Here is a 13,472-nt window from a genome sequence, read left to right on the forward strand (position 1 = left end):
GGGCACAATGTGCATCTTTATATTACTAGAAACCAAGTTAACCATGTCGGTGTAGTCATCCTGTTATGGTATTTGCCAGTAATCCTGGCAATCTATCTCACCCGAAGACACAAGACTCTCGGTCCTCTGGAACCTCAATTTACAACATGGTTGTCTCAGACACCATTGGCGACATATTAGTGTAGTGAAAGAAAGGTTGTCCCTTCCATGAACAGAGTCACCTATGATCTTACAAGCATCTTCCACTTGCATCAAATTTGTCGTCGGAGAGCAGAAATTATAAGAACAGAGCCCTTCCTCAAACCAAGTCACCTATGATTCAGAATCCAATAGAACAGTTGCAGAAACTGGCAGCATGGATCTTGCAGTCTTCACTACAAGTTGGAGCTGACAAAGTTCTTGATCTCCTCCATGACTCGGTAGAAATGGTTGGTGTTGGGCAGCAAGTAGAATCCGATCGTGGCCTGCTCGCGGTAGACAAGCTTCACGAAGTGGCCGGCCTTCTTCAACCCATCTGCGTATGCCAATTGCCAGTCCTGAACGAGATCCAGCCCTGCCACTATAACCAGGCTTTTGGCGAAGGGAAGACCCTCGAGCGTCACACCTTTGGGGCCGAAGGGGTTGCAGGCGGGGTGGTCTCTGTCTGCCCCCTCGGGTAGATATGCCTTCCAATACCAATCCCTGTCTTGAATGGTGACGAAGTACTTGCCGTCCAATCTCTTCTCCGACTCGGTCCTGCAGTTGCCACCGAACATGGCATTGAGGAGGACGTTGCCGGCGACTTCGATGCCAGACTCCGCTGCCCTCAAAGCCACATGGTGTGCGATGTTCCCGCCGGAGCTGTCCCCCGCGAGGAACACCCGAAGCTTGGCGTCCTTCCCGCTGCGGAGCCATGGCTCGCCGGACGCCCACTTGAGGGCCGCCCACCCGTCGTCATATGCGCAGGGATACTTGTGCTCGGGCGCGCGGCGGTAATTGACGGATACGACGACCGCGCCGCAGAGGGAGACGAATCGGCGGCACAGCGAGTCGTAGATGGCGCTGTTGGACGAGGAGTGGGCGAAGCTGCCGCCGTGGAAGAAGATGATGACGGGGAAGGGGTCGGGGAAGGGAGCCCGGTAGAGGTCGATGAGGAGCGGGGCGACGGAGGCGGTGGAGGGGGCGGGGCGGTAGATGCGGGCGAGCAGGTTGTTGGGGCGGTCGATGAGGACGTCGAACGAGACGACGCCGTTGACCGGGGTGGCGTTGGCGGGAACCTTGCGGTCGAGGAATTCGGCGAGGTGGCGATCGAAGGTGCCGTCGGGTCGGCGCAGCATGTTGTAGGCCAGCTTGAAGTTGGAGATGAGGACCCACGTGTTGAGGGGAACCACCATCTGTGCCGCCATCACACACAACAAAGAAGAAGCAGAAGATGAGGAGAACGCAGTGGGGTTCATCTTCTTTGACTTTTCGTCAAGTATAGGAAGAACTGGAGATGAATGCGGATCAAAGTTCCCAACTTTTTGCATTTCTGGGAAGAGGGGACGCGCCTGATGGTTCCAAAAGCATGTTTTTTTGCTTTACCTGATCGAAATCTACGACGAGATAAGGACAGTATGACATTAATGGGGCTTTTTGCAACCTCTTTATCCATCTCAAGCAAAGGTTCAAACTCTTATCATCAGAGCTGAAAACACAAACGGATCGCCAAATGACGAAGGCGCAGCAAAGGAGAGTAGAGTCAACTCGAATCCGTCAAAGCTCCGATTTTGGCCGAATCGAACCACACAGAAACCACCACACGACCCGAAGACACAAATCCGATCGCAAAACCCTAACATCAAACGCACTGTACCGCAGCCTACCGATCGAAATTTGAAATCCAAGCCTTGTATCGAATGCAGAAGGAAGAAGGGAGAAGAAAGTCGAACAAGAGGGAGATGGTACCTTGGACTCATTGGCGTTGACCTCGTTGCTGCCAGCCATAGCGAAACCGTGCTCAGCGGGCGGCCAAGATACGGAAGCAGAAGCTAAAAAGCATCAATGAAAGCTCTCTCCTTTTGTCATGACATGGGCTCCATGGATCGAATCCCGGCCCCTCACTCTCCTGGCACCGCCTCCGCCTCTCCCCGGCAACCTCTTTCGCTCGTTTCTGCCACCAATCCCGCTAATCTCCGGAAAAGGAGCGGCCTTCTGCCATGAACGGCTGGAAGACGAGGAGCCGCCGCAGAAGCAAGAAGAAAACAGAGAGACAGAGATAGATATATACACAGAGAAAGAGAGAGCGAGAGGGGGAGCGAAGAGAGCGAAGGGTCGAAGGATAAGAAGCGGTAGAGAGGACCACGCGACGGTAGGGAGGAGTGCAACGTAAAGAGAGAGAGAGAGAGAGAGAGAGAGCGAGAGAGAGAGAGGCCAAATAGGGGCGGCCAAAGGGGAAAAAAATGATTTGGGGACACCAAAAGAACTTAGGCGGAGTGGACCCCCTCCTCACGCCCAGTGGAAGATGAAGGTAGATTTCACCTCAAATTGCTGCCCTTTTTCCAAGGGTAATAAAACAGAGCATGAAGAAGAAGAAGAAGAAGAAGACAGAGAATGGATGTAATTTGCCTCCTTGAGGAAGTCTCCAATCCAGTAGTAGTCAAAGCTCATTGATGTTTCCCCCAAAAGAAAGATAGGTCTCCAATCCTGGCAAAATCTATCAACTTTGAAATGATCACTTCATCAGAGACATTAGAGAAGAAGAAGAGAAATCTCTACAGACCACATAGTTTGCGGATAAAGTTTGTCCCTTTTCAATATAGAAGCCCACATAGCCAACCACTTGACACTTAATGTCGTCGGCAAGGAGGATTAGAGAACTCTGTTGTTGGGGCGATCCGAAGGTTGATCGGTGACGAGTACAGAAACCACATAGCGCCCAGTTTGGCCTTCCATGGTTCGAGTTCTGTAGCAGGAGAGAAGTGTGCCCAATCATTGCAGGCATTGTTGTGCAGTCCACCCACCATATTCTCTTTGCTTGGGTTCCAGGGTTGTGAGACAGAGGGCCGGGGAGAAAACTACTGCGCCCCGAAGACCGGGTTTTGAATTGTATATTGGACGGTGGCTGTAAGCGCTGGACATTAACCCAAGGTTGGTGGATCTGTGGAGTAATCGGAAGGTGACAGGTGCGCCAAGAACAGTAGAATCTACAGCGAGTTGGATGCTAACCCGAGAGACAGAGAGAGTGAGAGAGAGGGGTGGAATGGAAGGGAGGAAGAAGACAAAAGTTTTCCTGCGTGACGGCGACGCGAACTCGCCTCACGACAAATCAATGGGCGGCCCCTCCCACCCCTCTTTCTCTCTCTGTCTCGACCTTTACTTCTCCTCTTTTATTGCATTATATATACACATTGGTGTCCCCATTCAAAATGACCTTCAAGCTTACCTTTTGTCTCTTTAGGAGGAGGAAATGGACAGGGAGAGTCTCTCTCTCTCTCTCTCTCTCTGCGATACATCACCATCCACCTGCCTTGTACACACTCTTCGATACTGTTTGATTACTTCTCGTCGGCGGTGGCCAAAGCAAGGCGAAGCCAACAACTAATGCATGATTTCCCGTGCTCGACATGGTGTTAAGTGGAACTATGTCGACATGAACTCCACAAGAAATCAATCCATCCGTGCAGCAAAGATAAAGCACGTAGGAAGTCTTCCTTTTCCTCATGTCCCGTTACGGATCAGCAACCACCAAAGTCTTCGTCACCACTGTTGCCAGTGCCATGCACTGCTGCTGGGCATTGTTCCTTCCCACCCATTCACCTCCACAGCATGCATGGATGGCATCAGAAGGAGTGCTTCCAACTGCAATGGCCAAAACCCCTGTGAGTTGTCCCTACGTCCAGAAATGGACACCGGGAAGTGGTTTGCTGGTTGCAGGCGGAGGCGGAGGCGGAGGCAACAACAGGGGACGTCCTGAGTGCTCTTTGGAGATGAAGCCCAGTAGACACTCGAAACGTGTCCCCTCTTCCGCCCTTGCTCTGCCATCCTATCCATCTGATGTCAGGCCCCCTCAGCTTTGTCTTCACTTGCCGCTGTGACTGCGAGGGGAAGAGGATACGTGCCTTCTACAATAGCCAGAGATATACAATGTGCCATCGGTGCACGCACACCACTGTGTATCTCGCTCCAACTGTAGCTTGTGACGAGCTCTACAGGGAGTAGGTTGGCCTTACTTGGCTTGGTTGCACGCATAAGCTTGCCTCGGAAGCACATTAATTTCCCTGAAAATGACTCGATCGATGGCGCTTGTGCCTTGGCAGCGAAGAATGCAGTCAGATCCCAATTCATGTGGCAGAGTTTGCTGACACCACCGGGGAGTGAAGTTATAGCGTGTTCATGGTGAGGTCTGATGACCTAACGACGCCGCGTCAGTCCAAGACGGGTCGATTCAGGCCACTGTAATGGAACATGAGAGAATGGGTTCTCGGGATGGCCACAAATGGGTCGTTGAAGAGGGTTCCAAAGAGATGCAGAAGGGAGCTCGCTGGATGCGGCCAAAAAGGAAGTAAAAGCTCATGGCAGTGGATCTGAGAGCTGGATCGATTGCAGCCTCGGGAAGAAGGAATTCGAAAGACGAAAGACGAAGAGAAGAAACATGGACTGCAACCTTACTGGTCCCCCGAAGCTAACGCTTATGGACCATGGCGGAGTTAAATCTCGAAGGAGCAGAGCAGGTGATTCGTTCGACGAGATGACAGCCGCAGCGGATCACGTTGAAAGCAATCCATGGCCAGTAGAATCTGTGGAATGCGATCGACTTCGTTCATCTACAGCGCATGCAATTTAATTACGAAGCTGAGCCTGAGGTTCCAAAGCTTGTTTTGTCTCCCACGCAACTTCTCGGAGGTCCGTCGGACTGTTAGGTATGACTGACAAGAGCGACAGCAACTATGGGCAGCGGAGCGTACATCGCCAGGAGACGAGACGGAGGGTTAGGTCAGGGAAGGGATTAATGCGACGACGTCGCCACATAAATTAAGTGCGTGCCATGTGCCCTCGAAAGACAAGAAGAGGGGGGGCTTCGTCGTCTTGTTGGACGTGGATATCATGTGCTTCACGCAATTCCAGACCGTCGTACCGCTGCCTCGAGCTCGACATTAACTCCACGCAAACCTCACTCCGCTGCTTCTGCCTAATTATTAATGGGGTGTCACATTCATGTCCTGCACCTGCAACAGAACCACCACCACTCCTCCTCCTCCTTGGAGGAATAGGTGGACGTAGCTTTCCCTGTAAGAGAAACCTAATCGAGAAGAAGAGTGGGGATCGAGCCTTGAAGGAGACAAGCAGTAGGGTTATCTAAGTCATGGTGCTCACGGAATGGGTCAGATTAAGATGATGAGAAGACAACGAGAATGCCTGCAGAATCCCATCAGTTGTCGACCTCCTCTGCATATGAAGGCGATGTTGCACCGAACCAGTGTACCACCACCACAGGAGGAAGAGGAGGAGGAGGAGGAGGAGGAGGAGGAGGAGAGGCATACACTACTAATAGCATCAGATCTGGAACCAACCTATCATGGAGTCCCATAGAGTGGTATTTGGCAGTCGCATGGGACCTTTTGCCCTTTGGTCTCATCTGCTGTTCCCGTCGTCTTCTTCTTCTCGTGGTTGCTGCTGCTGCGATGGTGGAAAGTCTATTCCCACTTGCAATGGAGACAAAAGCTGATGGCAAACTGCGGCCCCCGATGCCGGCAGTGCAGCACACGGAATCGTATTTGTTTGGATCGTTCCTACGCCATAAAAGCTGGCACAAGGCCCAGATGCTACCCCAAGAGAATGTGCAAACTAGGGCTGGGTTGGGTATCTCATCACCCACTGCATGCAGATTCAATAGATGACGAAGAAGACAAAGACCCACACACACCAAATCATGGGTGCCGGTTTTACCTCATCTGCTTGTAGAGACAGCCTTCTCCTCCATCCCAACCAAACATATTATGTTTCTTGGGACCGTGTTGATTTCTTGTTTCTTGTATACTTCGATCAATATGTGCCTCTCCTAATGCATTTTGGGAAGGAAAAAACAAGACATTAAAATGATTGAGAAATAGGAAGAGATCAGTATGCTTGATTGATTGATTATTTAGGGGTCCATTCAGCTATGGTTGTCAAATGTCCTGCTTGCACAAGGAAACAATATGATTTATATATTGGATCATGATCATATTTCTGCAGCATATTGTGATGTAGATATCCTGTAGCCAGGCAAGTTCCTTAATTCTGGTGGAATCACTATAGCACAAACCTTGTTATCTATTTTGAGAATATGATATTATTATTTTAACATTTCCTCATCACCAGCCAATTCACTAGTCATGAGGAAATATATAACAAGGTGGATATCTACTTCTAAAAATTTTAACATCTAAAAATATTCTGTCACTCCATGACAGTGGATGATTGCTCTGGAGTTACTTGCACTCTCATATATAGTTCTTACATTTTAGGAGACAAAAATTGAGTCTCCCTCTATCAAGAAAAGTTGAAGGAAAAGCAATTAAAATGCTTTCCCTCTTTTAGCATCTCCTATGACATGATTTCAAGTGCCTCTCTAGTTTGACCAAGGATGTTGAACACCGTGGCTGCAACATGAGATGGTGTCAAACCAGCTTCTGCCAGCTGATCATTGGGTGATCCATGCTCGATGTAACGATCAGGAAGAACCAGCGGTCTCCACTGTTCCAAGCAAGTCAAAACCCGAAGTCAGCAATCGTATTTAACGAATTCACTAACACGATGTATGAATCCTACATTAGATTGCTCTTACCTTTATCGTGCCATCAAGAAGACCATTAAGTGCCATGAACTGGGCGACATGAGAGCCAAACCCTCCGATGGATCCTTCTTCAACTGTAATCAGCACTTGGTGAGATTTAGATAAGTTCCGAATCAAAGCATGATCCAGCGGCTTGCAGAAACGTGCATCAGCCACTGTGACCCTTAGACCACGTTGTTCCAGGAGGGAAGCTGCAGCCACACAGCTCTGAACTGCTGTTCCATATCCAAGAAGAGCCACCCTCTCACCCTCAATCAATATCCTGCCTTTGCCGATCTACAAATTGTAATGTCATGTGAGTCCTCATGATTCCTCAAGGGAGGTTGCACAAAAAGAAGAATGAAATGTATGTTGTTCTGAACAAGTACCTCAAGCGGAACACCTTTGTTTCCTTGGGGCAGGGGAACGCCAATGCCATTTCCTCTTGGATATCGGAAGCAGGATGGCCGGTCATTGATGGCTGCTGCAGTGGCAACCATGTGAAACAGTTCAGCTTCATCGGAAGGAGCCATGACAATCATGTTAGGCAGACATGCCATGTACGTGACATCAAATGCACCACAATGAGTTGGCCCATCAGCTCCGACAAGCCCTGCTCGGTCCATAGCAAATCTTACAGGAAGTTTCTGCAAGTCCACATCATGTATCACCTGCATTAAAAGCTCAAATTCATCATTGCTCGATCTGGTTGGCTTAACTTCTTCAATTTTTTTTGTTATTTTGTGCTGTCTCTCTTTATGCCGACTGTAATAATTTCACAATTAAGTAAAACTGTAATGGATAATCCGAGAGCACCTTCCAACAAAGCTAACATAACCTACAATCTCTTTAAGGGTAAGAAAAATTACCAACCCACTAGGCAAGCAAAACATTAGACATGAATAAGATATCTTGTGTTCAACTGAACTGTCACTTCTTTTATTATAGATGCTTCCAAAGTAAACATAAACTTTAGATGGTTAGAGATGCACATGAACAACAAGGTATTTGACTGATCTGTTAATCTTTCCAAGTCTAGAATCAAGTCCCTCACTTGCCTGGGGCACCTTCAAAAGGATTCAGCACCAGATTAGGGCCAATTTGACAATAAGATTCAACTTAGGAAAATCTAAAACTTACAGAAGTTAAATCATCCCAAAGGCTGAAACTGTATATGTATGGTAGTGCTTATTGGTAAAGATACAAGAAACAAAATAGATGATTAAGCAATAAATGAAACAATTAATTATGTGAAACAAACAGTCAAAGCTCAGAATGGAGAAATGAGGGCAATGGCTTGCCTGATCGTAAGCCCGTTGCAAGAAAGATGAGTAGATTGCACAGAATGGCTTGAGGCCTTCGCAGGCTAGACCAGCTGCAAATGTAACAGCATGCTGCTCGGCTATACCGACGTCAAAACATCTTGTTGGAAATCGACGAAGGAAGTAGTTAAGGCCGGTTCCACCTCCCATGGCTGCATGAATTGCGACTATATCTTTGTCTACCTCTGCCTCAGCTATCAAAGCTTCAGCAAAATAATTGGTATAAGATTGAGTCTGAGAGATCGACTTCAATTGTTTCCCAGTGGCCGGATCAAATTTGGTAACACCTGCAAAATAAGATAGCAGCTTATGGTACTACAAATCTCAGATAAAAAAACTAAAGTTTAAAAATAATTCCTTAGTTTATTTACTCAAAAATAGCTTTTCCATAATATACCATGATACTTGTCAGCAGCTCTCTCTGCATAGGGATATCCCCGTCCTTTTTCTGTTACAACATGTATAAGAACTGGACCTGTTGTCTTTGTGTCCTTAACCTCCTTGAGTATGGAAACGAGGTCATCTATGTTGTGGCCATCCACCGGGCCAATATAATAGAGACCAAGCTCTTCAAACAAAGTTGAGCCAGATCCACTAATCATTCCTCGAGCATATTCATCAACTTTTGCCGCAATTTGATGCATCGATCCACCAATCTGCTTCGTAACTCCCTAAAGCATTCCAATTTATAATATTATCAGAAATGTGGGACAGAATGAAGAAGAGAGCATAAGAGATATTGCAGCCAAACAGAGCTTGTCTTTACTCGTGTGCATTAACAATGCACTTTACGGTTAATTACGAATATGTATTCTTGTAAGCGAATCACTTCGTAATGAACTTGGTTTTCATGTGGCACTTGGCTTGGGTAGTAGGACCAAAAAGATGTGCTGATGAAAGAAGCCTTGGATGGATGCAGAAAAGAATGACTTGGACTGTCTATATAAAAAAACCTGCCTCTAAAAAGAAGTTAAAAAAAAGCTTTCGATGGCCAACTTCATGTGAAAGCTCTGAATTAATTAATGTCCATGTCCAACTTGCAATTTGTTTGGTAATGTTCTCAACCTTAGCTTGTGAAAGGCATGCAAAAGATTTTGTTATTCCCAGCACCAACCTTGGCGACCTCCCTCAGTTCTCTTAATGGTCTGCTAGATTGCAATCTACTGAGAGCACTGCTTAAAGCTCCAACTGGTGGTATAGGCCCATCAAGACTTGCAGTGGGCAGAGAGACCTGCTTGTTGTCATTCAGAATGACAATCATGTCCGAGTCAAGATACCCAGCATTGTTCATAGCTTCATATGCTTGTCCAGCAGTCATGGCCCCATCCCCTATCACTGCTATAACATTATTCTTTCTGCCCTTCAGATCCCTTCCGACAGCCATCCCTGCTCATCAAGGTCAATCGGTGGAATAAAATATCTAAATCTTTTGCAGTGTATGAGCTTTAGAAACAACAGATCAACTTTGATGATTTAACCGAGCAACATAAGAGTTTCCACATACCAAGGGCTGCTGAGATGCTGGTTGAACTATGACCAGTTCCAAAGCTATCATAGTCACTCTCTGATCGTTTTGTGAACCCAGATAATCCATTCGTCCGTCGTAACGTAGGCATCTTGTCTCTCCTCCCTGTTAGTATCTTGTGTGGGTACGACTGCAAAATCGTCACACAACCTTTGTCATATGCATTCTCCTTACTCTCGAACATTTTTCTTAGGTGACTACTTATGAGAATAGGGTTATGCAACTTCAGTTCTTTCATGTACAAAGCATCATGTGCTAGTTGTTGATGAATTCAGTATACACACCAAAGGACCGGAATTAAGTAGAGTGACAGAACCTGGTGCCCAACATCCCATAGTATCTTGTCTTGAGGAGCATTGAAGACATAGTGTAGAGCGACGGTTAGCTCAACCACTCCAAGGCTCGAACCAAGATGTCCTCCCGTCTTAGAGACATGGAAGATGACATCTGACCGAAGTTCGTCCGCAAGTTGTTTGAGTTCCTGCGTAAATTGAAACACTTATCAGACTCGAGAACCAGGTGTTGACGGCTCCTGACAAGCATTTCATCGAACACGTGAAGCGTAGTTCATCCGTGTAACCTTGACCGAGAGATTCTTCATATGGATGGGATAGTTGACGGTGTCCAGCAGCGGAGTTGGTGGCCGCTGCGAGAAGTACTCCCCAGTTCCTGATAGTGATGCGCAAACACATGACCGTCTCCTAGGCTGCAGCAAGCAATTGCAGTTTCAAGGACAGGATTACACAAGATATTAAGCAATAGGATAGTGCAAAAGATCCAAAATTTCCAACTGAATCATCAAGGGCTTTAGAGCCTCTCCGCTTTATCCTCTGTTTTCATTTCCCATCGATAGTATTCTCTCACCAGGAAACAAGAAAGAGAATCCGTCATCCATTGAAAAGGAAAAAGCTACCCTACCCTTATTCTATAGATTTTTCTAAATCACCCAACAACAAATCAAATTATAAGGATAAGCGAAGACGAAGGTAGATATGAAAGCAACCAACCGTGAGAAACCCATGACGATGCCGGTGGTGCGGGAGATCAGTCCCTGCAAACAACTGCGTAGGCAGGAGGGGGGAAGCCTTCTGCAGATCCGAGGAAAGCAGAGCAGGCAAATGGCAAGAGAAGGGAAGCGTGGATGCAGCCATGGGAAGCAATTGCAGAGACGAATGGAGTCGACAGGAAGGGGGGAAGAACGTAAGAAGGCTTCAGATCTCACACTGGGAGTGCGCGTGTTCTGAGTCCTACTTGCCATATTTTGTGGCTGGAGTTCGCTTTGCTTACGTGCGAACCGTATGTCCTAACTCCAACGTTTGTAGTCCTTCACCCTTGGAGACGGCGCGTTGTACCGGAAGCGATACGCGCAATCTATCGGATATGGCAATCTGTCCCCTCATTGGGCCGCCGCCTCGTCAGATCCAGAATTAGATAGCATTGGTCAACGCAGTCAACACACCGTTGGAAAATGACGAGATCTGGCACTAAGATGAGACCAAATCAAAGCTTTCCTTACTTAAATGACTTTGACTGTTTAGGTGAAATTATAATGATAATAGAATTAAGATAAGACCAAATCAAAACTAGCTTTACTTAAGGACTTTGGCTTTTTAGATGAAATTATAATGATAATAGAATTAAGATGAGACCAAAATCAAAACTTGCTTTACTTAATGACCAGATTAATACCCATATTAAATACCATAAACATTATAAACACAGACATAGATGAACGAGCGACGTCAGTGTCAGACGGATCTCTTCCTGAAGCGCAACAGCAGCCCGCCCTTCATCCTCAACGTCAATGAGATCATCTTGACGGGGCGTGCCTCCTTGTCCACCAACTCCACCGCCAACCTCTCTAGGACGCACGCCACGATCGACTTCATCTGGATGTACGCCATCTCCTTCCCCAGGCAGATCCTCGGCCCCGCGTGGAACGCTGGGAACTTGAACGGGCTCTCCGGCCGGAACTTCCCCTCATCTAGCCACCGCTCCGGCTTGTACTCCCGGCAGTCTGGCCCCCAGATGGCCTCCATCCGCCCCATCGCGTAGGAGTTGTACGACATTAACCATCCCTTCTTGACAGCCGTGCCGTCTGGTAGGACGTCGTCCGAGAGGCAAGACTGCGAGTTCAACGGCACCGGAGGGTACAGACGCATTGACTCCGTTATGGCCGCGTGGAGGTAGTGCATGTCCCTGAGCTCCTCGTAGTCGAAGACTGCCGGGGAGGTGCTGGGGCGCCGGGCTCGAATTGATCTGATCTCGTCCATGATCTTGGCCTCCACGTCTGGGCGAGAGCAGAGGAGCCAGAAGAACCAGGTCAGCGCCGAAGAGATGGTGTCCTTGCCGGCGAGCATGAAGCTGATGACGATGTCGCGGAGGAAGTCTTCGGAGTGGTCCTCGTTGGCGATGAACCGAGAGAGGAGATCCTCGGCTTGGGGCAGCGAAGAAGAGGCCCGGTTCTCCTTCTTTGCCCGTATGATCCGCATGGCGAGGCCGTGGACCGTGGCGATCGACTGCCTAAGCCGCCGCTCCGAACCAACGCCCAGCAGCTTCTTTATCATCCACAGTCTCGGGAGGACGTAACGAAATCGGGCGGCGCTGGTGTTCGAGGCGTCGTTGAAGGCGAGGGCGAAGCCAGTAGAGAAGTTGTCTTGCCCGCAGCTACCGTCGTCCTTGGCGAGGCAGACGGGATCATGGTCGAAAGCCACCTTGCAGATGTTATCGAACGCGAAGCGCTCGAGGACGTCCTGGAGGTCGACGGCGGAGTCGTCATGCGAGCTCTTCTCCAGCAAAGGGAGGAGGCGGGAGAGGATCTCCTCGTGGACGCAGCGGACGACGAAGGAGCGGAGGGACTTGGTGTTGAACTCGAAGCTGGCGGTCTTACGCTGGACGCGCCAGGCGTCGCCATCGGAGTTGAAGATGCCGTGGCCGAGGAAGTCGTGGAGGATGAAGCGGAATCGGGGGCCCTTGGGGTAGTTGTCGAAGCGGGTGCGGAGGATGTGCTCGACGTTGGCGGGGTTGGCGGTGATGACGCTGCGTATGCCGACGGGGCGGCGAACGAGGAAGGTGTTGGTGGGGGTGGCGGCGAGGGACTCGGCGAACCAGTCGGGCAGGCGGTGGCGGTTCTTCAAGAACTGGGGGAGGTGGCCGATCAACGGGTAGGGCTTGAGGTTGGGGGGATACGTGCTGGAAGCTGCTGAGCCGTGGTTCCATCTAGAGAAGAAGAAGAGGTAGAGGGAAGAGAGGGAGAAGAGGAGGACCAAAAGGACGGATTGTGGAGATAGGAGATCCATTACAACCATGATCGAAGAGGAATGCTCCTTTTAAGTGTGCTTCACAATAAAAGAAGATAGTTTTATGTGAGACAAAAAAAAATAGAACTTTTTTGAAGGAACATAAAACAAAAAACAAACATAGGACTTTAGTCTCATTTGATTGAGAAATAAAAGAAGGAAAGATTCATAAGTCAACCGAAGCTTCTTCTTCACGAAGTTACGAAGAGCTTCATGTGATGTAAAAGCATTCTTGTGGAACAAGCAACCATTAAATACCTTTTAAAAGTCAATATATTAGTATGTTTCCATCAACAAAATGCAAAGTGGTTCGAAAGCAGCCTACCTTTTTATCCTTTTTGCATTGTATTCTCCAGAGCATAAACTATATTAGATTTTTGAATTAAATCTGAATTTTCGGACAAAGTAAAAGCCAAATGGTGGCATTAAGTAGTACAGAATGTAATTTCGACCTCCTGACATCAGGCACTGGAATTGATGACATTGTGAACAGATAAAAAAAAAGCATTCAAGCGGATGGACATGATGAGTTTACTTGGTTGCCACCTGAG

The 13,472-nt window shown here is 48.2% G+C and overlaps 3 protein-coding genes across 3 annotated transcripts; all 3 read right to left on the minus strand.

The window, feature by feature from the left end:
- LOC135634037 (gibberellin receptor GID1C-like) lies at nucleotides 1–2,378 on the minus strand. Its single transcript, XM_065144166.1, has 2 exons — nucleotides 1,927–2,378; nucleotides 1–1,373 (listed from the first exon to the last, which is right to left on the minus strand). Exons 1-2 carry the CDS (start codon nucleotides 1,963–1,965, stop codon nucleotides 375–377), a joined length of 1,038 nt encoding a protein of 345 aa, XP_065000238.1. The 5' UTR covers nucleotides 1,966–2,378; the 3' UTR covers nucleotides 1–374.
- Nucleotides 2,379–6,384: 4,006 nt separating this feature from the next.
- LOC103978880 (probable 1-deoxy-D-xylulose-5-phosphate synthase, chloroplastic) lies at nucleotides 6,385–10,909 on the minus strand. Its single transcript, XM_009394832.3, has 10 exons — nucleotides 10,630–10,909; nucleotides 10,203–10,328; nucleotides 9,939–10,103; nucleotides 9,602–9,752; nucleotides 9,212–9,483; nucleotides 8,495–8,768; nucleotides 8,077–8,384; nucleotides 7,165–7,446; nucleotides 6,788–7,072; nucleotides 6,385–6,696 (listed from the first exon to the last, which is right to left on the minus strand). Exons 1-10 carry the CDS (start codon nucleotides 10,771–10,773, stop codon nucleotides 6,547–6,549), a joined length of 2,157 nt encoding a protein of 718 aa, XP_009393107.2. The 5' UTR covers nucleotides 10,774–10,909; the 3' UTR covers nucleotides 6,385–6,546.
- A 356-nt stretch (nucleotides 10,910–11,265) lies between these two features.
- On the minus strand, nucleotides 11,266–12,922 carry LOC135634035 (cytochrome P450 CYP94D108-like). Its single transcript, XM_065144163.1, has one exon. It carries the CDS (start codon nucleotides 12,919–12,921, stop codon nucleotides 11,371–11,373), a length of 1,551 nt encoding a protein of 516 aa, XP_065000235.1. The 5' UTR covers nucleotide 12,922; the 3' UTR covers nucleotides 11,266–11,370.
- Nucleotides 12,923–13,472: the final 550 nt, after the last annotated feature.

Source organism: Musa acuminata, chromosome BXJ3-3 (genome assembly GCF_036884655.1).
Source record: "Musa acuminata AAA Group cultivar baxijiao chromosome BXJ3-3, Cavendish_Baxijiao_AAA, whole genome shotgun sequence".
Lineage (NCBI taxonomy): Eukaryota > Viridiplantae > Streptophyta > Magnoliopsida > Zingiberales > Musaceae > Musa > Musa acuminata.